General features: G+C 44.1%; 1 protein-coding gene across 1 annotated transcript; it reads left to right on the top strand.

The window, feature by feature from the left end:
* The first annotated feature begins 14,983 nt into the window (after nt 1-14,983).
* GAPDHS (glyceraldehyde-3-phosphate dehydrogenase, spermatogenic) lies at nt 14,984-24,730 on the top strand. Its single transcript, XM_043996624.1, has 11 exons — nt 14,984-15,041; nt 18,958-19,096; nt 19,464-19,560; nt 19,710-19,816; nt 21,386-21,476; nt 21,594-21,712; nt 22,353-22,434; nt 22,837-22,988; nt 23,188-23,350; nt 23,523-23,620; nt 23,736-24,730. Exons 1-11 carry the CDS (start codon nt 14,984-14,986, stop codon nt 23,806-23,808), a joined length of 1,179 nt encoding a protein of 392 aa, XP_043852559.1. The 3' UTR covers nt 23,809-24,730.
* The last annotated feature ends 224 nt before the right edge of the window (nt 24,731-24,954 follow it).

Below are 24,954 nucleotides of genomic sequence, written 5' to 3'. Positions count from 1 at the left end.
TTCACCTCTTCCTCTTCCTTCCCTTATGAAACCTTACTCTTCATTCACACAGTGGCATCCAATCCTTTGATCCCCTCAGTTCTCTCCCAGGACATCTACTCTGCATTCTTTTCTCTTCCCCATCTTGACTCCTTGGTGGACCAATTCACACTATCCTGTCCTCCTCTCTTTAATCCCTCACCCCCTTATCCTATCCCCAGTTATGCCTGGTCAAGCCTCAGCCTTGGATTACTCCCACTACTCATCACCTTTGCTGTTCTGACTGGGTCCACTACAAATTTATGTCACACAACCTTACCTAGGCTTTGACTACCACTAGGAAATCCTACTCTACCTCCCTCATCAACTCACTCTCTCACTCTCCACTGGTTCTTCCAAACCTTTTCATCCTTCCTCAAATCTCCTATGGGTCCCCTTCACCCACTATGTGAGAACTTTGTCTCATATTTTTTTAAAAATAGTATGTTATGGGGCAGCGAGGTGGCACAGTGGATAGAGCACTGGCCCTGGAGTCAGGAGAACCTGAGTTCTAATCCGGCCTCAGACACTTACTAGCTGTGTGACCCTAGAGAAGTCACTTCACCCCAATTGCCTCACCAAAAACAAAAACAAATAAACAAAAAACAAAAAAAATAGTATGTTATTTTTTCCAATTTCATGTCAAGATAGTTTTCAACATTTATTTTTGTAAGATTTTGAGTTCCAAATTTTTCTCCCTCCCCAAGAGAGCAAGCAATCTGATATAGGTTATAGACTGCGATCATGTTAAACATATTTCCACATTAGTCATGTTGTGAGGGAAGAATCAGAACAAAAGGGAAAAAACACAAAAAATAAGAAACAACAACAAAAATGAAAATAGTATGTTTCGATCTGAACTCAGACTCCATAGTTCTTTCTCTGGATGTAGAAAGCATTTTCCAAAATGAGTCTTTTGGAATTGTCTTGGATCATTGTATTGTTGAGAAGAGCTAAGTCTATCACAGTTGATCACATGATGTTGGTGTTACTATGTACAATGTTCTCCTGGTTCTGCTCACTTCACTCAGCATCAGTTCATGTAAGTCTTTCCAGGTTTTCTGAAATTTGCCTGCTCATCATTTCTTACCACAACTTGTTCAGCTTTTCTCCAATTGATGGGCATCTCCTCAATTTCTAATTCCTTGATACCACAAAAAAAAAACAGCTATAAATATTTTTGTGCATGTGGATCCTTTTCCCTTTTTTGTGATATCTTTGGGATATAAAACTAGTAGTGGTATTGCTGGGTCAAAGGGTATACACAGCCCTATAGCCCTCTGGGCATAGTTCCGAATTGCCCTTCAGAACGGCTGGATCAGTTCACAACTCCACTAACAATGCTCCAACGTTACAATTTTCCCATATCTTCTTCAACATTTATCATTTTCCTTTTTTGTCATATTAGCCAATCTAATAGGTATGAGGTGGTACCTCAGAATAATTTTAATTTGCATTTCTCTAATCAATAGTGATTGAGAACACTTTTTCATATTATAGATAACTTTAATTTCTTCATCTGAAAACTGCCTATTCACATCCTTTGACCATTTCTCAATTGGAGAATGACTTGCATTCTTATAAATTTGATTCAGTTCTCTATATATTTGAGAAATGAAGCCTTTGTCAGAAACACTGACTGTAAAACTTGTTTCCCAGCTTTCTGCTTTCCTTCTAATCTTGATTGCATCTCTTTCTCATATTTTACAGAAAAAAATGAAGCCATTCACTGTCAGCTTCCTCTTCATCTCCTATTTCTTTTCTTTTCTTTTTTCTTTTCTTTTTTTTTGTTTTTTTGAGTGGCAATGAGGGTTAAGTAACTTGCCCAGTGTCACACAGCTAGTAAGTGTTAAGTGTCTTAAGCTGGATTTGAACTCAGGTACCCCTGAATCCAGGGCCAGTGCTTTATCCACTGCACCACCTAGCTGCCCCCTTCATCTCCTATTTCTAAGGTGTCTTTTTCTCCTTTTCCCCATCTCACATGATGAAGTGGCCTTACTCCTTACCATGGCCAACTCTTCTACCTCCTCAAGTGACCACATTCCGTCCAATCTCCTCCAGCAGACTGCCCCCCTGTTATCCCCACTCTCCCACTTATTAATCTCTCCCTCTCTACTGGCTCCTTCCCTCCTGCCTACAAACATGTCCATGTCTCCCCCACCTTGAAAAAAAAAACCCTCACTTGTTCTTTCCATTCCTGCTAACTATCATTCTATATCTCTTCTGCCCTTTGTAACTAAACTCCTCAAAAAGGCGTCTACATGGGGGCAGCTAGGTGGCACAGTGGCCCTGGAGTCAGGAGTACCTGAGTTCAAATCCGGCTTCAGACACTTAACACTTACTAGCTGTGTGACCCTGGGCAAGTCACTTAACCCCAATTGCCTCACAAAAAAAAAAAAAAGGTGTCTACAATAGGTGCCTCCACTTTCCTCTCACTCTCTTCTTTTTTTTTTTTTTTTTTTTTTTTTTTTTTTTTAGTGAGGCAATTGGGGTTAAGTGACTTGCCCAGGATCACACAGCTAAGTGTGTTAAGTGTCTGAGGCCAAATTTGAACTCAGGTACTCCTGACTCCAGGGCCGGTGCTCTATCCACTGCGCCACCTAGCTGCCCCTCACTCTCTTCTTAACCTCTTATAATCTGGCTTCTCACCCTATCATTCCACCAGAGCTGCTCTCCCCAGAGTTACCAGTGATCTCGTAAGTTGCCAAATCTGTTGGCCTTTTCTCAATCCTCATTCTCCCTGACCTCTCTGTAGTCCTTCATGCTGCTAATCACTCTCTCCTCTTGTTACTCTTTCCTCCCTAGGTTTTCAAGAGACCTTGCTTTTTCTCCAGGTTCTCCTCCTATCTATCTGACTGTGCCTTCTCTGTCTCCTTTGCTGGATCCTCTTCCAGATTGTGCCTTCTGACCATGGGTGTCCCTCAGGGCTCTGTCCTGGGCCCTCTTCTCTTCTCCCTCTAGACATCTTAAACTCAATCTGTCCAAAACAGAACTCATGCTCTTTCCCCCCAACCCCTTACAGACACATACCTTCCCTATTACTATAGAGGGCAGTACCAGGCTCATAACTCAGGAGTCATCCTGAACTTCTCTCTCTTGCCCCCCAATATTCAGTCTGTTGCCAAGGCCTGTCAATTTTACCTTTGCAACATCTCTACCCCCTTCACTTCTCTTACAATGCCCCAACCCTGGTGCAGACCCTCCATACCTCACATCCAGACTATTGCAATAGCTGGGTGGGGAGTTGCCTGCCTCAAGTCTGTCCCCACTCCACACCAGTCTCCCATTCAGCCACTAAAGTGATTTTCCTGGCCCTGGATTCAAGAGAACCTGAGTTCAAATCCAGACTCAGACACTTGACACTAGCTCTGTGATTCTGGGCAAGTCACTTAACCCTCATTGCCCCCCCCCAAAAAAAAATGATGGAGAGGGTTTCTCAGAAAAACCTGTGATGATTTGTATGAACTGATGTAGAAGGAAATCAACAGAATCAGGAGACAAAAAACTCTGAAAGAATTAGTAACTCTTATTGGCATGATGACCAGAGCACAGATGATGAACCATACTACCCACAGCCTGATTGAGAGATGAAAGACTCGGAAAACAGAAAGGCCAATGTGGAGATTTGTTTTGATTGACTATATATGCTTTTAACCAAGGTTTTGTGGGTTTTTTGTCTTCATGGGGAGAGGATAAGGAGGATTTTTGTTGATTGAAATATATACATACACACATGTATATATGTATGTATGTATGTATTTGGAGCAAAAAAAAAGTTTCATAGAGGAAGTGAAACTGAACTGGGTCTTGAAGGAAAAAAAAAGATTTCAACAAGTAGAAATGCAGGGTGACATCCTATAAGGACTCAAGATTTGTAGAGGGACAGACTTTCCTGCCAACTACAGCAAATGTAAGGGAGCATATCTGTTCTGCCCTAATTATGTCAATTGTAGGGTGGCATCAAGAAGATACTGATACCAAAGAAAGAGGGACCCATGCCAGCTGGGTTATTAATAGGTTTTATTAGGGTTAATTAGGTTAATCGGGGTAGTTTACTCGCAAGGGGCCAGTCGTCCTGGGCGGCAGCCAGACAAAGTAACATGGTGGATTCCCATACCAACCCAAAGTCAGGTCAGGTATTATATAGAGACAGAACAAAGAAGGGGTAGTTCCAGGGTCAACTGCAAGTTCTCCCATGGGATAGTTAAAGCTTCTTTTGCTGTTTACATTTATTCAAGGTAGACTGCATTTAACTGAGAGACTTGAAGTCATGTTCCTGGGCTCTGGCTACCACCATCCATATCCCAACCGTTAGTGATTAGGAAGATGATTATTAGAGAATAAAAGAGAAGTTTTTTTAGGCTTGGCAATTAATTAACCTCCCCCCATTCCCCTTGATAGTTTGGGTCCAATTGAGTTTTCCAGATTTATTTCACTCTACTTCCCTACCCCTATAGAGACAGCCTGAAATCCTGGACTCAAGCATCCCCCAGGCCACCAACCATGCCTCCAACCTTCATCATACAGGAAAGCCACTCTAGTGGAGACTCAGCCTGGAAACTTCATCTTCCCCCTTCAGACATAGCTAGGTGGTGTAGTAGATAGAACACTGAATCTAGAGTCAGAAAGACCTGAGTTCAAATCTAGCCTCAGATACTTACTAGTTATGTGACCCTGAGCAAGTCAAGACCTCTACCTCAGCTTTCTCATCTGTAAAGTGGGGATGACATCTCCCAGGGTGCTTATACAGATCAAATGGGATAATAATTATAAAGCACTTAGCACAGTGCCTGGCACTTAGTAAGTCCTATGTAAATCCGAGCGATCATTATCATTATCTGCTGGTGCTATAGTACCCAGCTCCTGAAGACCCAGGGGAGAAAGTTATCAACACTAGAGTCCTTGATACTGTCAGAATCAGAAAGGGGTATGGTTTTATCAATAAAAATGGCAGAAAGAAGATTAATTTTTTTTAAATCTGTCTTACCTCCCCCTCTATAGCCCCACCAAACTGAATCTACCAGCGCCTTACCACCTACCCTGCACCTGAATCCTCCCATCTCAGTGGTCTCCCTGTTGGAACATGAACTTTTGGGGGGATAGGAACTGTCTCCCTTTCCTAGTCATAACCCCAGTAATGAGCACTGTGCTTTGTACATAACAAACACTCCAGATATGCATGTTCAGTCATACCTTCTGTGCTTCAGCCAAACCAAAGTAACTGTACCCCAATATCATTCTCCCATCTCCTAACCTCTGTGCATTCATCTACTAAGGTTGTTTTTCATTTCTGGAATGCTCCTCCCACCCCCCAGCAGGTGATATCCAACTCTTAAAGACCTAGCTCAGGGGCCACTTCCTCCACAAATGCTTTCCTGATGATTAACCCACATGAAAGTGTTTTCCAATTTTCCGAGAGCATTCCTTTGTCCTTATAATTCTACCTTTCGTTATACTTTGAATGATCTAAATTATGAGATCTTAGATCGAGAGCTAGAAGGAATCTAGGGGCCATCTATTCCAACCCTCTCATTTGATGGGTCAGGAAACTGAGGCCCAGGGAGGGGTAAATGGTTAGTTGTCCATACAAATTATTGTTTCTGCTCTAAACACCCTTTGTCTATAAATTCCTTAACCACAGGCCAGGGTTATTTTGTTTTTTCATCTTTATATAGCTAGCACCTAGGACAGCTGCCTGGTATACTGCAGATGTTGAGTTAAATTGGCAGTTTATGAAGGAAAAATTGGAGAAGATGGAAACTGTGAGTAGCGGCAGCAGTTGAGAAACTATTACCATAGTCCAGGTAAGAGATAAGGTAAGATGAGAGATCTACAAGTCAGTGGCATTATGAGTGGAGAGAGGGGAATGGATGTGAGCAATATCACAGGAATCAAAACCACAGGACTTGGCAACTTGTTGGGTGTAGGGCGAGGGAAAGGAAGACCTCAGAGATGATTTCTTATTTTCAGCCTACCTAATTATTCAGGGAGGATCATGGTTCAATCAGCAGAATCATGAAAAATGGGAGTCAGATCATAGAGTAGGGGAGAGAATAATGAGCTCACCCTCGGACATGTCGAGTAGGAAAATCTAGCAGAATATCCAGGTGGAAATGTCCATCAGGGTGTCAGCAATTGGGATAGGATTGGGGTTCAGGGCAGATATTGGAGCTAGAGATAGAAATCTGGCAGGCATATGTATAGAAGTAATACTCAAAGCCATGGGAGTATGTGAGGTCATCAAGGAACTGTCAAGAGAAAAGGGAAGAGGTTTTAGGTTGCTCAGATTTAGGGCCAATGAGGGAGCCCAAGAAGACTCAGTCAGACAGGTGGAAGAACAGGAAACAGCAGCATCATGGAATCCAAGGGAAGAGAAATGCTCTCGGAGGAGGGTAGCCAATTGTGTTGAGTGCTGCAGAAGGATCAAAGAGGATGTGAGGTCTGCTGGGCTTGGGAATGAAGAGATCCCTAGTGACCTTACATAGAGCAATGCCAGGGTAGTGTGTGTGGTGGGGGGGGGGCACAGAATGCTGATAGCTGAGAAGTGAATAGGTGGCAAGGCAGTGGAGACAGTCTTTTGGGGTTTTTTGTTTGTTTTGGGGGGTTTTGTTTTTTGTTTGTTTGGGGGGGGTTGCTGGGCAATAAAGGGTTAAGTGACTTGCCCAGGGTCACACAGCTAGTAAGTGTCAAGTGTCTGAGGCTGTATTTGAATTCAAGTCCTCCTGAATCCAGGGCCAGTGCTTCATCCACTGTACCACCTAGCTGCCCCCAGAGACAGTCTTTCTAGAAATCTAGTGGTGGTTTGTCCAAATATATTAACTGCCCACTGAGTGTAAGCACTATACTAGTTGCCAGGAAAGAAACAGAAAATCGTACCTCTCCCCTCGCTCCACCCCCCCCCCCAAAAGCCATGGTTCTTTGTACCTCACAAACACATCTGCTCTACAAAACAATGGACAACTGAGTGTAAATTAACACAGCACAAGCAAAAACACAAGCACAAAGTTCAGAAATAACCTGAATTAAGAATATGAGTGCTATTAAATGTCTCTCAGAAGGAGTGAAACATTTCTCTAATTAATAGCTAAGTCAAAAGTCAGTCAAGAAGCATTTATTTTATTTTTATTTTGAGTTCCAAGTTCTCTCCATCCTTCTACCCCCTCCCCTACTCGTTAGAAGGCAAGAAATACAATGCCCATTATACATATGAAAGCATGCAAAGTATATTTCCACACTAGTCATTGCAAAAAAAAAAAAAAAGACAAAATAAAGTAAAAAAATTCTGCTTCATTCAGCACTCAGAGTCTGTCTCTGGAGATAGATAGCATTTTTCATCACCAGTCCTTTGGAATTATTGTAGGTCACAGTAGTTAAGTTTTTCATAGTTAGTCATAATTACAACATTGCTGTTACTGTGTACAATTTTTTTTTGCAGGGCAATGAGGACTAAGTGACTTGCCCAGGGTCACACAGCTAGTTAAGTGGCAAGTGTCTGAGGCTGGATTTGAACTCAGGTCCTCCTGAATCCAAGGCCAGTGCTTTATCCACTGTGCCACCTAGCTGCCCCCACTGTGTAAAATTTAACAAGCATTTATAAAGCTCCTACCATGTGTCAGATATTATGATAAGCTCTAGTAGTGTGGGTATTACTTTAGTATTTTGTGTTGGTGATATAATTTGGAAGGACGATAAATGGTGATGGGGTCATTAACATGGGGTCTGTGAACTTTTTTTTTTCAGGGCAGTGGGGGTTAAGTGACTTGCCCAGGGTCACACAGCTACTAAGTGTCAAGTGTCTGAGGTCAGATTTGAACTCAGGTCCTCCTGAATCCAGGGCCGGTGCTTTATCCACTACACCACCTAGCTGCCCCTGGGCTGTGAACTTTTAAAAAGATATTTTGGTAACTGTATTTCAATATAATTGGCTTCCTTCATAATCCAATGGAATTGGTTTTATGAATTTCAATATTATTCCAAGTAGGGGTCTATAGGCTTCACCAAACTTCCAAAGGGATCCATGATATAAAAAGAGTTAAGAATTGGAGTCTAGAGAAATCAGGCTATAACAGAATCAGCTGAAGGAGGTGTTGATGTTTGCCTTGAAGAAGAGAAGATTTGGGCTGAGTTGGGGGAGGGGAGGGAGAACATGGGAAAGCCGTCTGAAAATATTTGAGGGGCCGTGATGTAAGAGAGATTAGCCTTGATATGCTTTGCCCCAAAGGGCATAGATAGGATAAAGAGGTGGAAGTAGATTTTGTGTAAAAAATAATCCTAACAATTATAGCTTTCCCCACATAGGATGTGCTACTCAGGGGAATAATGGGCTCTTCTCAGAAGAGGTCTTCAAGCAAAAGCTGGATACCACTCGTTGTGCATCTCATACAAGGAGTTCTTGGCCTTTTTCTAGGTCAGGCTAGATGACTTCTGAGGTCCATGCCAACTCTTAGATCCCGTGGTCCTAAAAAGAAATATCTAGAATAGCTTCAGAGAGTAGCAAGATGAAAGGAAAGGATGGGAGCTACTATTCTTAGGATGGAGAAGACTGAAGTATGTTTGTAGACAAAGACAGAAGGGAGGGAACCCATATAGAAGAGAAGATTAAAAGGTAGCAGTGTCCTGGGTTTAGAGTCACCCAGACTAGGTTCAAATACACTTTTGCTACTCATGTAGACCCTGAGGGAGTCACAACCTCTCTGTGCCTCAGTCTCCTCAGTTATAAAATAAGAGAGTTGGGCTCTATAGCCTCTCAGATCCTTTCCAGTTTTATATTTGTGATCCTATGATTCTTTAAGGTGAGAGAAAGAATAAAATAGTGAAGTGACCTGCACATAGTACTCAATGAATGAATATTCAAGGAAAATTGTACACTTACATGTTCATTGAACTGAATTGAATTATGGGCAAGTTAAGGTCCAGGAAGAGATAGGATCAAGGGCACAAAGGGAAGGGTTAAACATGGTAAGGAAGAAAGCTGCCTTTTTTCTCTGAAATGAGGGAAAAGAGGACAGGATAGGTTAAATAGCTTTTGAGATGGCAGAAGTTAAGTAGGGAAATGAGAGAAGGGCAGAAAAATAGGGTTGGGAATATGATAGAGAGGCTTTAGAGGGGCAGCTAGGCGGCTCAGTGGATAAAGCGCCGGCCTTGGATTTAGGAGGACCTGAGTTCAAATCCAGCTTCAGACACTTGACACTTACTAGTTGTGTGACCCTGGGCAAGTCACTTAATCCTCATTGACCCCCCCCTTCAAAAAGGCTACTGGAGAAACAGAGAGACCTTGAGTGTGTCATGTCACTTCTTCTGATGTCCATGTGATCGCCTGTCTTGTGTGAGTTCTTCTTAAAATAGACTTTTAGGCAAACATATATTTGGCATTTGAACATGGCTATTGGAGTTGTGCTCTCTGCTGTAGAGTTTTAATGCTTGATAGTTCAACCTTAAAAAGGACCTTAGTGTGTGGTACCTCATTTTGGCAGGTGATATTCAGAATCTTCCTAAGACAGTTCAAATGGAAGAGATTCCATTCCCTGGCATGGTGCTGGTAGGCTGTCCAGGTTTCACAGGCATACGACAATGAGGTCAGCACAATGACTCTGTAGTCCTTCAATATGGTAGTCGGTTTAATACCTCTTCTCTCCCACACTTTCCTATGGAGCTTCTTAAACACTGAGCTAGCTCTAGCAATGCATGCATCAACCTTGTCATCTATGTGAACATCCCTGGATAGCATACTGCCAAGGTATGTGAACTTAACCATAGCATTCAATCCATTTACTGTAACCAGTGGTTCCACATCTGGATGATATGGTGCTGGCTGGTGGAGAATCTGTGTTTTCTTGTGCACAAGCAGTGAAGAATCAATGCATACTTTGTTGTATCTCCATTTCAGAGGCTGAATTGAATGCACAATCATCTGTAAACAAAAAATGATGCGCCAACTCTCCTTCCACTTTACTCTTGGCTTGTAGCCTTTTCAAGCTAAATAATTTACATTCAATGCAATAATTTACCTTCATCCTCATTAAAGACATCTGACAATGTTGCTGAAAACATCATGCTAAAAAAGCAAGGGGGACAGCTAGGTGGTGCAGTGGATAGAGCACCGGCCCAGGAGTCAGGAGTACCTGAGTTCAAATCCAGCCTCAGACACTTAACACTTACTAGCTGTGTGACCCTGGGCAAGTCACTTAACCCCAATTGCCTCACCAAAAAAAAATTTAAAAAGCAAGGGAGCAAGCACCTGCTTCACTCCACTGGTGACTGGGAAAGCACAAGAAAGCACAATCATCCATTATCCAGAATCTGTGCAAGCATGCTATCATGAAACTGAGCTAAGATACTGATGAACTTCTTTGGACAACCAGATTTTGCCATGATTTTCCACAAGCACTCACAACTGACAGTAACAAAGGGCTTGGTCAATGGACAAACACTGTGTAAAGGCCTCTGTTCTGCTCCTGGAATTTCTCCTGGAGTTGTCAGATAACAAACACCATGTGAACTGTTCCTCTGCCCTTTCTGTAGCCATACTGGCTCTCAGGTAGATGACCATCTTCCAGATGAAGGATCAGCCTATTAAGGAGGACTCGGACAGGAATCTTGCCAGCAATGACTAAGAGAGCAAACCCCTTGTGGTTGTCACAGGACAATCTATTTCCTTACCCTTTATAGAGATGGACAATGGAAGCATTTTTGAACTCTTCACCTCCTCTTGCCATATAACCCAGAAAATTTCAGTCAGCTTTTGTATGAGCAATAGACCCCCCCCACCTTGTAAATCTCAGCTAGAATAGAATCAGTACTAGGTGCTTTGCCACATGAGAGGAGACAGATGGCAATCAAAACCTTTTCTTCAGTTGGAAGTTTGGCTAGAGAGGTATTGATTCAACCTGAGGGGTATGGTCAATGGCTTCAGCATTGAGTGATGATGATCTGTTGAGAACACTATGGAAGTGTTTAGCCCATCTCTCCAGGATCATGGACTGATCACTAATCAATGTGACTTCATCAGTGCTGCTAGCTGAGATGAACCACAGGTCTTTGATGACTTCTTGCAAATCTGCCTCACTTAAATCCGATTTATTCTGAGAGTCAAAAGATATCATCTCCATACCATTTTACCAAGGAGTGAGAGAAGGAACCAATCAAATATGACCACATAGATCACCAGGTAGATGTTGAGATCCTGTTGGAATTAGAGTGTATGGAGGGCAACTAAGTAGCGCAGTGGCACCAGCTTTGGATTCAGGAGGACCTGAGTTCAAATCCGGCCTCAGACACTTGACACTTACTAGCTGTGTGACCCTGGGCAAGTCACTTAATTCTCATTGCCCTGTAAAAATTAATTAATTAATTAATTAATTAATTAATTAATTAATAGAGTGCATGAATATCAGGGAGCCATTTCTATATTTCCACCTACTTCCCCATCCTTCTCCCTTTGTCTCCTCATCTCTCTAACCACATTATTCTAAATCCCATTGCCCCTGCAACAATGCCATCTAGAATTTCTATAGCTCTGCGACACACACACACACACACACACACACACACACAGAGTCATCTTAGTCAGTCAACAAATCAATCAACAAAAAGTTGGCCAACAAGCATTTATTAAGTGCTTACTTACTACATGCTAGATACTGTGCTAATGATAGAGAGCCAAAGAAAGGCAAAAATAGTTCCAAGGAGCTCACATTCTAATGGAGGAGACAACATATAAATAATTAGGTATAAACAATATAAAAACAAAGAGTAAATGAAAGTTAATCTCATGGAATAACACTGGGAGGGGGGAGAGGAGAGGAGAGACCATTTTATCAATTACACTATCCTCCTCCTTACTCTGGTAGATTCATGCTGGAGAGACATGTCAGCTCTGCAGATTTCTTATTAGAATGTATTGGGGGAGCTAAAAGTCAAATAAAAGAAAGGCAATATGAGAAGATAGAGAAAGGTGAGGACCATAGAAAGTTTCTTTAGTGACAAGGAAGATCAAGGTGCACCCTCAGAGGAAGATTTCAACATCAGGGCCCCTATATCTAAAGCTTCCAAGAAAAATATGAATTGCTCTCAGGCCATAGAGGCACTCAAAAAGGACTTTGACAGGGGCAGCTAGGTGGTGCAGTGGATAAAGCTCTCTGATGAAAATAATTGCCTAAGAATTAGGATTGAACAAATGGAAGCCAGTGACTTTATAAGAAACCAAGACACAATAAAGCAAATCCAAATGAATAAAAAAAAAATAGAGGGCAATGTGAAATATCTTCTTGGAAAAACTGATGACCTGGAAAATAGATCCAGGAGAGATAATTTGAAAATTATTGGTCTACCTGAAAACCATGATCAAGGAAAGAGCTTAGACATCAGCTTCCAAGAAATTGTCAGGGAAAATTGCCCTGATATTCTAGAAGCAGAGGGTAAAATAGAGATTGAAAGAATCCACCAATCACCTCCTGAAAGAGATGATTTCCAAAAGGAAAACTCCCAGGAATATTATAGCCAAATTCCAGAGCTCCCAGGTCAAGGAGAAAATATTGCAAGCTGCCAAAAATAAGGAATTCAAGTACTGTGGGGCCACAGTCAGGATAGCACAAGATCTAGCAGCTTCTATATGAAAGGACCAGAGGGCATGGAATATAATATTCCAGAGGGCAAAAGAATTGGGATTACAACCATGAATCACATAGTCAGCAAAACTGATTATAATCTTTCAGAGGAAAAAATGGGACTTCAACAAAAAAAGAGGATTTTCAGGCATTTGTGATGAAAAGACCTGAACTGAATGGAAAATTTGACTTTCAAATACAAGATCCTAGAGAACCATTAAAAATTGGAGTTGGGGGACATGCCTGGGGTTGTGCAGTGGATGACTATCTTGTGTCTGAGGCCAGATTTTGGCTGAAGTCCCCCTGGGTCCAAGGTGGATGCTTTGTCCACTGTGTCACCTAGCTGCCCCATGATGACATCTTTAGGGAGGGGGAAGGACAGAGGCAGCATGGGGTGAAATCCCACATGAAAGAAACAGGAAAAGGTTTATGTAATGGGGAAAGAGATGGGGGAGGAGCAGAGCAATAAATTAACTTTACACTCATCAGAATAGGCTCAAAGACCTTAATCTCATCAGAATTGACTCAAGGAGGTATTAACACACACTCAATTGGGTGGAGTAATCTATCTAACCCTGCAGGAAAATAGGACAGAAGGGGATAAAGAGAGAGGAGCAAGGGGGCGGCTAGGTGGCACAGTGGATAAAGCACCGGCCCTGGATTCAGGAATACCTGAGTTCAAATCCGCTTCAGACACTTGACACTTACTAGCTGTGTGACCCTGGGCAAATCACTTAACCCCCATTACCCCACAAAAAAGAGGGGGGGGCAAAAGAAGGGAGGACAGTTTGGGGGAGGGGACAGACAGAAGCAAATCCCTTTTCAAGAGAGATAGGGTGAAAGAAGATAGATAATAGAGTAAATATCATTGGGAAGGGAATAGGATGGAGGGAAACAGTTAACAATATCAATCATGAAAAAGAGAAAGGGGGGGATTGTACAAAAAAATATTTATAGCAATTCTTCATGGTGGCTAAGAATTGGGAATCAAGGGAATGTCCATCAATTGAGGAATGACTGAACCTGTGGTGGTATATGATTGTAGTGGAATGGTATTGTGCTATAAGAAATGACAAATAGGATCATCCCAGAAAAACCTGGAAAGACTCATATGAACTGATGTATAGTGAAATGAGCAGAACTGGGAGGGCATCGTGTATAGTGACAGCAGTGTTGTTCAATGAACAATTGTGAATGACAACTACTCTCAGCAATACAATGATCCAAGACAATCCCAAGGGACCAATAATGAAGCATACTATCCACCCTCATAGAAAGAACTGATAAAAAGAGCACTTGTGGATTGAACATATATAACCTATACAAATTAGTTGCTGTCTTGTGGAGGGGGGAGGAAAGGGAGGGAGGGAGAAAAATTTGGAACTCTAAATCTTATGAAAATGAATGTTGAAAACTACCCTTATATGTAACTGGAAAAATAAAATAAATGTTTGTTGCACAAAAATAAAAAATAAATTAAATTAAATTTTTTTTTAAAGAATGGATTGGAGACTTAAAGAGAGGAAGAACCCAGCTTATAATCAAAGATTCAGAGTTGGAAGGGACCCTCTGAGGGGGTGATGATAGAGTCCAACCTCCACACTTTACCAGTCATGGTCCAATAGTAAGTGTCAGAGGTGGGATTTGAACCCGAGTCTTCTGATTTAGAAGCCAGTACTCTTTCCATTGTGCCTTTGATGGTATCCCGATCATTATATTATTCCAATTAGGAAAATCTGCTCCTTACTACCATTTCTCTCCTATCTTTGTGACCAATCTAGTATCGCCCTGATCAAAAGAGATAATGTGTCAAGTGTTTTAGCACAGTGCCTGGCATATGGTAGGTACTTAATAAATGCTTAGTCCATTCCCTTCCCTTCCCTTCCCTAACACTCACCACCGAACCATAAATGGCTGGGGAGAAAGGGCGGAGCTCCACCTGTGCACAGCATTGCCAACCTCAGAGGGCAACATTACAGCGAAGAGGTACTTTGGTGCCTGAACCAAGACCCTTCCCCGTCACCATATTCTCCGTGGGAAGGGTGGAGACGAGGATCAGCCTTCCTTCAATGTGGGTCTAGCATGTGCTTAGCGTATACCGGGTGTACTACCTGGTCTTTTAGGAGGAAGAGGAGACGGCAAGGCAAGCGGAAGACACGGCCTCAGATCTCCCGTGCGCTAGTAGGTGCCTTCTTCTGTGAGGTCAGAGAGCTGCTCAGCAGGAGAGGGCACTGTGACGACACAGCCCGACCCCCAAGAACCCAAGGACCTGGGCGGAGGGAAGCCTCAGTAACATCCCAGCGGGGACGCGGGGTAGACGCGGGCCATGAGAATTTGAGAGGCCATGAGAGGCTGAGGCCATGCCGAAAAGAGACGTCATCCTCACAAATGTCACCGTGGTCCAGCTGCGGCGACAAGGTGAGTCACCGCGCCCAAGGCAAGGGGGCGTGGACCGGAGCCACCTGCGGGGTCCTGCACGCCCCCTGCCGCCCAGGTCGCTGCCCCACTGCCCCGGGAAAGGAACCAAAGCCCGGCTCTGAGTGAGCCTCCCGGCGCCCTCAAAGACTAAGGAAGATTCTGGTAGTCGCCACATGCCTCCGCCCCGAGGCGTGGCCAGACCCTCCTTTCCCGCTCATCTGCCTCACCAGGTTCGAGGTCTTAACGCGGCGACCTGGAGCCTGAAGTGGGCAAGTCATGCTGGAGGAGAGACGCCCTCACTCCCACAAAGCCTGGGGACGAGGGAGAGGGGGCATCACAGGCTCTCATAATTAGAACGGGAGTGAGGCTTAAAGAGAAGCTAAAACTTGGAGGAAGGGATGTGTTTAAAGAAAGTAGGCTGGGGTGGAGGAAAGGGGGAGGGAGAGAGAGACAGAGACAGAGAGAGGAGGGAGGAGGAGGAGGAAGGGAGGGAGGGAGGAAGAGGAGAACGAAGGAGAGAAGGAGGGAGGGAGGGAGGAAAGAGAGAGAAAGACGGAGGGAGGAAAAAGAAAGACGGAGGGAGAGGGAGAGAAGGAGGGAGAGGAAAGAGAAAAAGAGGGAGAGAGGGAGAAGGGGGGAGAGGGGGAGAGAGGGGAAGTTGTTCACATCCTACCTCTAAGATGATGACCTAAGGCAAAGTCACTTAACTGCCTCCCTAGGCATTTCTTCATCTGCAAAATGAAAGGGCTAGCATGGTCTCTGATCCTCTTTCCCCACTGTTTAAGAGCTGTTGGGTAAATTGGGGGTAAGAGAAAAGCTTCAGCAACATGTTCCCCACGATGGGAATCAGACTAGCCAGGCTCATTGTTCCAAAAGATTTTCAAGTTACTGAAGTTGACAGCCTGGGCTGGATGAACCCCTTCCCTTCCTAGGACAGTTATAATAACGAACCCTAGCAACTGTTCTTCCTCATGCTCTGCTTCTGCTGTCCATGGTACTAGTCTTTCAAGCCTTGGAGTAGTGGGGATGGCAATGTAGTTTCTGGATTGGGTTCTTCCCATATAGAGACTTCTTAACTTATGCCTTGAAGCCCCACTCCATGAGCCAGGAGGTAAAAGCAAAGAATGGCAATGGCCCCTGTTTACGGGAGCAAGAAACAGCCCCAGAGAGAAAGACAATGAAATTGTATTGAAAAGGACAGACACTCATAGTCACTAATAACTATTGAATTACCATCAGTAGTAAATTATTATCATTGCTTATGAACATTTATTGCCACTAAGATATCTCAGGATATGTCTATCAGATGTTTTATATTAAGAATAGCACAATGGGGGCAGCTAGGTGATGCAGTGGATAAAGCACCAGCCCAGGATTCAGGAGAACCTGAGCTCAAATCCAGCTTCAGACACTTGACACGTACTAGCTGTGTGACTCTGGGCAAGTCACTTAACCACCATTGTCTCACACACACACACACACACACAAGAATAGCAGAATGCCTACACATGTATAACATATTGAATTGCTGGAGTTCTTAATGGGGATGGGGAGAGATGGAGGAAGAGAATTTGGAACACAAATTTTTAAAAATCGATGTTAAAATTTGTTTTTACATGTAATTTGGGAAAAGTAAAATTCTAAATAAATAAAAATTAAATTAAATTAAGAATAGCAGAGACAGAGTCTTGTCTCAGGATTCCTGAGTTCCAACCCCCCATCTCTATCTTTCTTCCCCTTCAATACCATCCTCCCGTCAGAGCCTTGGGTTCATTAGGATTGTGGGTGTTTAAAAGAACTGTGAGAATGAACTCATCAATGCCATTAGACCATCTAGACCCCTCATTTCAGAAACATGCACCCTGAAAAATCTACCAGCAGCTCCAGAATTTGAATCCAAGTGTTCTGACCCCATACACTGAGGGATAATTCTATTAAAATGGAATTTTCTAGACTTGCCATCTTTGTCTCATCACACAAACACAAAGTCCTCCAGGATCTTTGGTCTTCATATTCTTCTCTACCCTTCCAAAACTTTGGTGTGACTCCAACATTCATGTATTGGAGACTCTGGTTTCTTCCACATCCCTTTTAAAACACACATTTTCTCCACACAATTTTGTTCCCCTCCTGCACCATAATAATTGCCTTCCTAACTTCTTTTCACCACCCCTTGAAAGTAGATGCCTACAATTTGGAATTAATTGCTAAAATGTCCCCATCTTTTGACTCAGAGATCCCATTACTGAACTTAAGCAGCAAAGAGGTCAATGATAAGAAGAAAGTCCCCATATGCACCAAAATTTCCAGTAGCACTTTTTGTGGTAGCAAAGAATTGCAAACAAAGTAAATGCTCATTGATTGACTGGGGAAAATCTAAAAAAATGGTGGCAGCTTATTGTAAGAATGATGACTAATGAAGACACAGAAGCAAGGAAAGATCTTTATGAACTGATGCAGAGTGAAGAAGAGCCAAGAGAACAGTATATTAAATAACTACAGTGATGTAAATGGAAAAAACACCCCTCAAATTGAATGTTGCAAAATTATAAAGAACAAGCATGGCTCACAAGAGGGGATATGAGAAGACAGTCCCTTTCCACTCCTTTGCAGAGAGGGGATGTTGTGTACATTGCACATATTTTTAGACTTTTTCAATGTAGTGATAAATTGCACTTATTTCTCCCATTTTTTCTTTCTTTTTTGACTTTAAAAATACTATTTGTGGGGCAGCTAGGTGGTACAGTGGATAGAGCACCAGCCCTGGATTCAGGAGGACCTGGGTTCAAATCCAGCCTCAGACATTTTACACTTACTAGCTGTGTGACCCTGGGCAAGTCACTTAACCCCAATTGCCTCACCAAAAAAAAATACTATTTGTTATATGGGATCAATGGCTCTCTGAGAAGGGGGCAGGGATTCTGGAAAATAGCTGGGTGATTAGGGGCAGCTAGGTGGTACAGTGGATAAAGCACTGGCCCTGGAGTCAGGAGAACCTGAATTCAAATCTGGCCTCAGACACAACACTTACTAGCTGTTTGACCCTGGGCAAGTCACTTAACCCCAATTGCCTCACAAAAAAAAAAAAAGCTGGGTGATTGATGGAAAATGTTCTCCACATCCAGAAAAAAAGAACTGTGGAATCTAGATGCAGGTTGAATCATGATGTTCCTACTTTTTTTGGTTTTGTTTTTTCTTTTTTTGAGGTTTTAACTTTTTGTTCTGATTCTTCTTTCACAACATGACTAATGCAGAAGCATATTTAATGTGATTGTGCATATATGATCTATATCAGATTGCTTTCTGTCCTGGGGAGGGGGGAGGGAAGGGAGGGAGGGAGAAAAATTCAGAACTAGAAATCTTATAAAAACAAATGTTGAAAACCATCTCTACATGTTACTAGAAAATAATAAAATACTTTTATGATAAAAAATAAAAAGCTGGGTGATGCAAAAAACCCTCAATAAAAACTTATTTTAAAAAAAATGAAAGTGCTTACAAGCTCCTCTTCTCCAGGATATAGTCCTCAATTCTATATTATCCATCACTTATGTGTTATTTGAACTTGACCATATAATTTTGCATTTGGTGATATCAAAAGAGAAGAGACAGACAGAGAGACAGAGAGAGAGAGAGAGAGAGAGAGAGAGAGAGAGAACATAAGTGTGTCACCAAGAATGGCACCTACAAGGAGGAAGTGACATCATATTAACTGACACTCTCCGTTTCACATCTATCTAACTGGTCACTTCAACCAGTTTGTTCTTCCAAGGCTAAAATAATTTCATGTGTGTGCCATATCCCTTCTCATAACCTAGAAGTGAGCTCTGTCCATAAGGAGAAACCTAATGAAGGTTTCTGTCTTTTCTGTATGTATGTCCATCTGTCTCCCCCTCTCCTCATCCAAAATGAGCAGGTGGCAGATCACAGCACACTGAATCAGAAACCCATGCAGCAACAGTCTCAGGCAAGACTGGACAAGCAGTTGGATCCCGTGGCCAAAGCTCTCCACGAGCAATACGTGGAAGTTCCGGGCTAACAGTGGGCATCAATGGGTGAGCCTTCCTGACTTGCTCCCTCCATACTGAAGCCACATGAATTCAGGCTTCCCTGAGAGTTCCCTTCTGATTTGAGTGTAAGAGGAAAACTGTACCATAGATGAATCCATCTTCCTCTCTTCCCCCGGCCCAAATCTCCCTGAAATTCCTTCTTCCCAAGACCAAGAGCACCATAGCCAGGTTTCTCCAACTCCCAATCACTTCCAATAGCCTTTCTTAATTAGTCAACCTTCCTTAATCTTTCACATTTAATCCCCTACACACACACACACACACACACACACACACACACACTGCTAATTTTGATAGAGATTTGATGGGAGGATGGCTCCTGACCACACTTGACTCTTCCATCCTGCATCAGATTTGGACGGATTGGGCGGCTGGTGTTGCGAGCCTGCGTAGAGAAAGGAATAAAAGTTGTCGCAGTAAACGATCCATTCATTGATGTCAACTACATGGTGAGGAAAAGTCATGGGGACAGGAAGAAGGAGGAAGACCCCATTCTCATCTATATGGGAGTGGGCTCTCCTAGCGATGCTTCTCCCTGCCCTCAGCACTGCCCCCTCATGTGTATCCCCAATACGCATTACCTTTCTCTTTCCCTAAGGAATACATGTTCAAGTATGACTCTACTCATGGTCCATTCATCGGTACTGTTGAAGTCAAGGATGGAAAGTTGCTAGTGAACAAACAAGAGATCAATGTCTTCCAGAGGTAAGACTCTTTCCTCTAGTGACAGGAAGATTTGATTGGGAGCAAAGTGGGAAGATAGGTGTGGGAAAAGGGGAGGCCAGTTTATTAATCACCCTCTGAAGAGCTTTCCTAGAATGCAAAACAAGGGATGGCTAAAACAAAGACACGGCATCAAGGGGTTGATAGTTTAGCAGAAATTACAAACAACCTGTAGAAACTTTTCAGCATTGTACCCCAAAGGAATCAGATTACCACCATTCTTGTCCCAGCTCCATTATAACTGTGTGAGCTTTGGTAAGCCATTGGATCTCTGGGCCCTATCCAGTTAAATAGAGAGATTGAATCTGTAATTCACACAATTTAAGGGTGAAAAGGGGACCTAAGTGACCATCTAGTCCAACCCATATCTACCTGAGTTCCTTTCTACAATACTTACAAAAAGGGGTCATCTAGAGAAAGGGGAAACCAGCATCTCCCAAAGCAGCCTGTTCACTCTGGGACACCCTCATTGTTACAGAACCTTTTCTTACATTGAGTCAAAATTCTAACCCTGTAGAATTTGTACCTGTTACATCTAATTCTTAGCCAAGTTAAAGATCTTAGAGATCTTAGATGAACCCCAAGGGTCTTTTCAATTCTAATGGCCTATAAATGATAGAAATTATCCCTGCACTGCCAATGGAACACAGACTAATAAATCAATTAACAAGCATTTTTATTAAGCACTTGCTTTGTTCCAGTAACTGTGCCAACTCATTAGGTGGCACCATAGTGGATAAAGTACCAGGCCTGGAGTCAGGAAGACTCATCTTCATGATTTCAAATCTGGCCTCACACACTTACCAGCCGTATGACCCTGGGCAAGTCACTTAACCCTGTTTGCCTCAGTTTCCTCATCTGTAAAATGAGCTGGACAAGGAAATAGCAAACCCGTCCAATATCTCTGCCAAGAAAACCCCAAATGGAGTCATGAAGAATCAGACATGGCTGATAACAACTGAATAACAACAAACTGAGGCAAACGGGGTTAAGTGACTTGCCCAGACTCACACAGCTACTAAGTGTCTGAGACCAGATTTGAACTCAAGAAGATGAGTCTTCCTGATTTCAGGTCTGGCACTCTATCCACTATGGCACCACCTAGCTGCCTATGGGCATAAATAGATACATACAAGATGCATGAAGAGGGGAAGGCATTAGCTATAATTATCCCCATTTTACAGAGGGATAGAAGACTCCTGCCCCAGGGGTCCACCCAACTAGTTATGTGTATGAGGCAGAATTTGAAATTCAGGTCTTTCTGATTCTAATTCTAGCACTCTTAACTAGTGGCTCCAGCACAGTTAACCAGGGGAGGCTTCTAAGCAGGGATGAGTTGAGCTAGATTTTTGAATGAAGAGAAAGAAAGACATCTCAAAATGGTGTGTGCAATGAACAGCCTTTGGATAGGAGGTTTGAGTGATTTTTGAGGCCTTGGACCAAGGAAACTGGGAGAGAAATCATAGGGTAAGAGAAGAAAGAAAATTAATAGTATTGGAGGGGGAGGGTGGAATCAGGGACTCATGAAATATTCTCCTCCCCTTCCCCTAGTATGCAAGCCGAAGAAATCCCCTGGAAGACTGTTGGGGCCCTATACGTGGTAGAATCCACTGGATTGAACCTCACAACAGAAAAAGCCTCGGTGAGAGAAAGTTGGGCAAGTGGAGTGAATAAGGGGGCTCAGAACCATGTGCTGAGGTGAGGGGTGGGGGTTCCTCTGGAATATGGGATATGCTAGTTATACCAGCCTTTCCACTAGGACCATATCAAGGCTGGAGCTCGTCGAGTGGTGATCTCTGCTCCCTCCCCTGATGCTCCCATATTTGTCATGGGTGTTAATGAGAGTACCTATAACCCCAACAACATGACTGTTGTAAGGTAACTAGGTGATCTGGGTGGGGCTCCTCCAGTGGCTACGCTTCACCAGCCCCTTCTGACCTTGGCACTTTGAACCATCCCCTCAAGCTCTTCCCCCTTTGTTGCTTTTTATAATTTTATTTTGACATCATCTTCATTTCTGAATTTATCCCCTCCCCTCCCAGTAATTCATTCCCTGTAACCAAAAAAAAAAAAAAATTAAGAGGAAAAAAAGCTCAGCACACCTAACCAACATTATCAGCTTAGTCTAACAGTATATATAATGTTCCATGTCTTTAGACCCTCACCTCTGCAAAAAAGGGACAAAGATAAACTTTTACCTGCTTCTTTGGGGTCATTAGAATTCAGATTCAGCTTCATTTGTCCAAGAGAAGCTCTTTCCATTTACATTGTTGTAGTCTTCATGCATATAGTTTCCCTGGTTCTGCTTACTGTACACATTTTGCATCAGTTTGTAGAAATCTTTCTATTTCCCTCTGAATTATTCAGAGTCATCATTTCTTCTAAGGCAATAATATCCTCTTACATTTACATACTGCAACTTCTTTGGCCATTCTCCATTCACATTTAGTTTTGTCAAAGCCATAGATCCTGACACCTTTCCCCCACCCCCACTCTACTTCACCCTTCTCTATTCTAGCAATGCCTCCTGTACCACCAATTGCCTGGCCCCCCTAGTCAAGATCATCCATGATAATTTTGGGGTAGTCGAGGGACTTATGGTAAGCATGATGTGGAAAGGGTAATGTGGGACTATATGGAGTGAGAGGGAAGAATGGAGGGGTGGAGGTGGGTGAGAGTGAGGGAACCTGCCTGGAATCTTTCTGTATCGCTGTTTCTGTGTCTCTATCTATATCTGTCTCTGTGTCTCTGTCTCTCCCTCTTTGTTTCTCTCTGTCTCTCTCTGTGTCTGTCTGTCTGTCTGTCTGTCTCTGTCTGTCTGTCTCTGTCTCTCTGTCTGTCTCTGTCTCTCTCTGTCTCTGTCTCTGTCTCTCTCTGTCTGTCTCTCTGTCTCTGTCTCTGTCTCTGTCTCTGTCTCTCTCTCTCTCTCACTGAACACTGTGGAAAGGGCTGGAGTAAACTGGGATGAGCGTTAAGGTCTAATCTCCCTCCTCTCCCTCCAGACCACAGTCCATTCTTACACCGCAACACAGAAGACTGTGGATGGACCCTCAGTCAAGTCATGGAGGGATGGTAGAGGTGCCCACCAGAACATCATCCCAGCCAGCACTGGTGCTGCCAAGGCTGTAGGGAAAGTCCTCCCTGAACTTGATGGGTATGAAGGCTGGGTTCTTCTTTTGAGAATGGGGGTAACAAAAGGGAAGTATGGGAGCAATGATCTGGAGAGCTGGGGTGTGGGGGAGCTGGATGGCATTAAAGATACTGAAAGGGGTGCAGGAGGAAGCAAGGGGAAAGGTCAACATCTTGGGTCCCAGAGTTGTTCTGATCCTTTCTCCTGTCTACCCCGTGTTCAGGAAATTGACAGGGATGGCATTCAGGGTTCCAGTGCCAGACGTCTCCGTAGTGGACCTCACTTGCCGGCTAAACCGCCCAGCCAATTACGATGCCATTAAAGAGGCTGTGAAAAAAGCCTCGAGGGGACAGATGGCTGGTATCCTCAGCTACACAGAGGATGAGGTGAGGGCCTGGGCCAATGGGGGTTTTGGGTGGGGGTGGAGGACAGGCATCCTGGAGACAAGATGAGGTCAGAGGTCGATTATCAGGAGCCCTTCGCCCCCAGAAAGAAAGATCCACGCGGGGTAAGGAGTAGGTGCACTCTCATTCCTTATCCTGGCCTCCTCTTTGCTAGGTGGTCTCTTCTGACATCATCGGAAACCCTCATTCATGTATATTTGATGCCAAGGCCGGAATATCTCTCAATGACAACTTTGTGAAACTTATAGCCTGGTGAGCTGGGAAAAGGAGGGGAGGTTGGGCTGGGTCCCTGTGGAGATGGAGGTGGAGGCGGAGGGAATCCCGGATCCCACACCACCGACGCAAACCGTGCCCCACCCCAACCCAGGTATGACAACGAATATGGCTACAGCCATCGGGTGGCCGATCTCTTGACTCATATGCACAGCAAAGAGAAGTGAGGGGGAGGGGAACCCCGCTTCTGAGTCTACCCCCGCAGGGCACAGCGTACTCCTTCCCCTCAACCGCCCGGACCTCGATCTGGTCTGGTCCGCCGGCGTCGCCCCCTCCCCTCCAGCCCAGTGCGAGCATCTCCATCAGCTGTCCCTATCCTGCCAACACTCACCCCAACCTCTGCGCTTAGGGGGCGGGAGTCACCGCGTATGCGTGTGTGTGGTGTGTGTGTATCTATTCGTCAGTACTACTCCCTCCCCCTCCAGCACTGCTCCTCCCCGCTCCTTCCCCCAGGGGCGACTTCACATGAGGGTACCCGAGGGATAGTGTCAACATGTCCAATAAACATCTCAGCACCCGCTAGGAAGCTAGCTCTGACGGCTCTGTGTGCCACAGTGTGTGTACTCGGCCTCCGGCCACGGTTACCCGAGCGTCTTTCCCGTCTGTGTGTGCTGATCTCTGTCTCCCCTGTCTCTGCATGTGTCTGTGTTTTTGCCTGGCTATACCCATGTCTATACACATGCCCAGGCCTGTGTGTCTTGCTCCACTCTTCTGTGTGAAGTCTGTGTCTGTGTCTGGGATGCCTGTCTGCTCATCTATCTGTGTCTTCCTTGTTTCTTTGTGGGTCTCTTTGGCCTGTCTATACATGTGCCTGTGTGTGTGTGTCTGGGTGTCTGTGTTTCTGTGTCTCTGAGACTTACCTGCCTGTGTGTTAGCTGGCCATATAAGCATCAACGTCTACCCTTTTCTCTCAGTATCTGTGTATCCTATGTGTGTCGTCTCAGTCTCTGTGCATTAGCAGCCTGTTCGTGTGTCTGTGCATCTCGCCCGTCTGGGCACCGGTGTTACCCGTCTATACTGCCTTCCCTTCTCAGTGCCTGGGCGTCCTGCCCCTCTCAGTCCTGCCTCAGGTCTGTCTGTGCACATGTCTCTGCGTGTATATATAGATCTTGCTTTGAGGGTGGGGGCGGGGGGTTGGGGAGGGCCTGCACGGGAAGGGGTCGGTTCCAAGAGGCGGTGAAGAAGAGGAGCACAGGCCTCGGAAGAGGTCGAGGCCACCCTTGGAGTTCCGCCACGTGGAGCATCCACAGCCCGGCCCCACCTCGCTCGCCTGCTCTAGCCCATCTGGCTCCGCCCCTCTCCTGGCTGACTCC

Source organism: Dromiciops gliroides, chromosome 3 (assembly GCF_019393635.1).
Source record: "Dromiciops gliroides isolate mDroGli1 chromosome 3, mDroGli1.pri, whole genome shotgun sequence".
NCBI lineage: Eukaryota > Metazoa > Chordata > Mammalia > Microbiotheria > Microbiotheriidae > Dromiciops > Dromiciops gliroides.
This window is presented reverse-complemented; position numbering and strand designations above follow the sequence as displayed.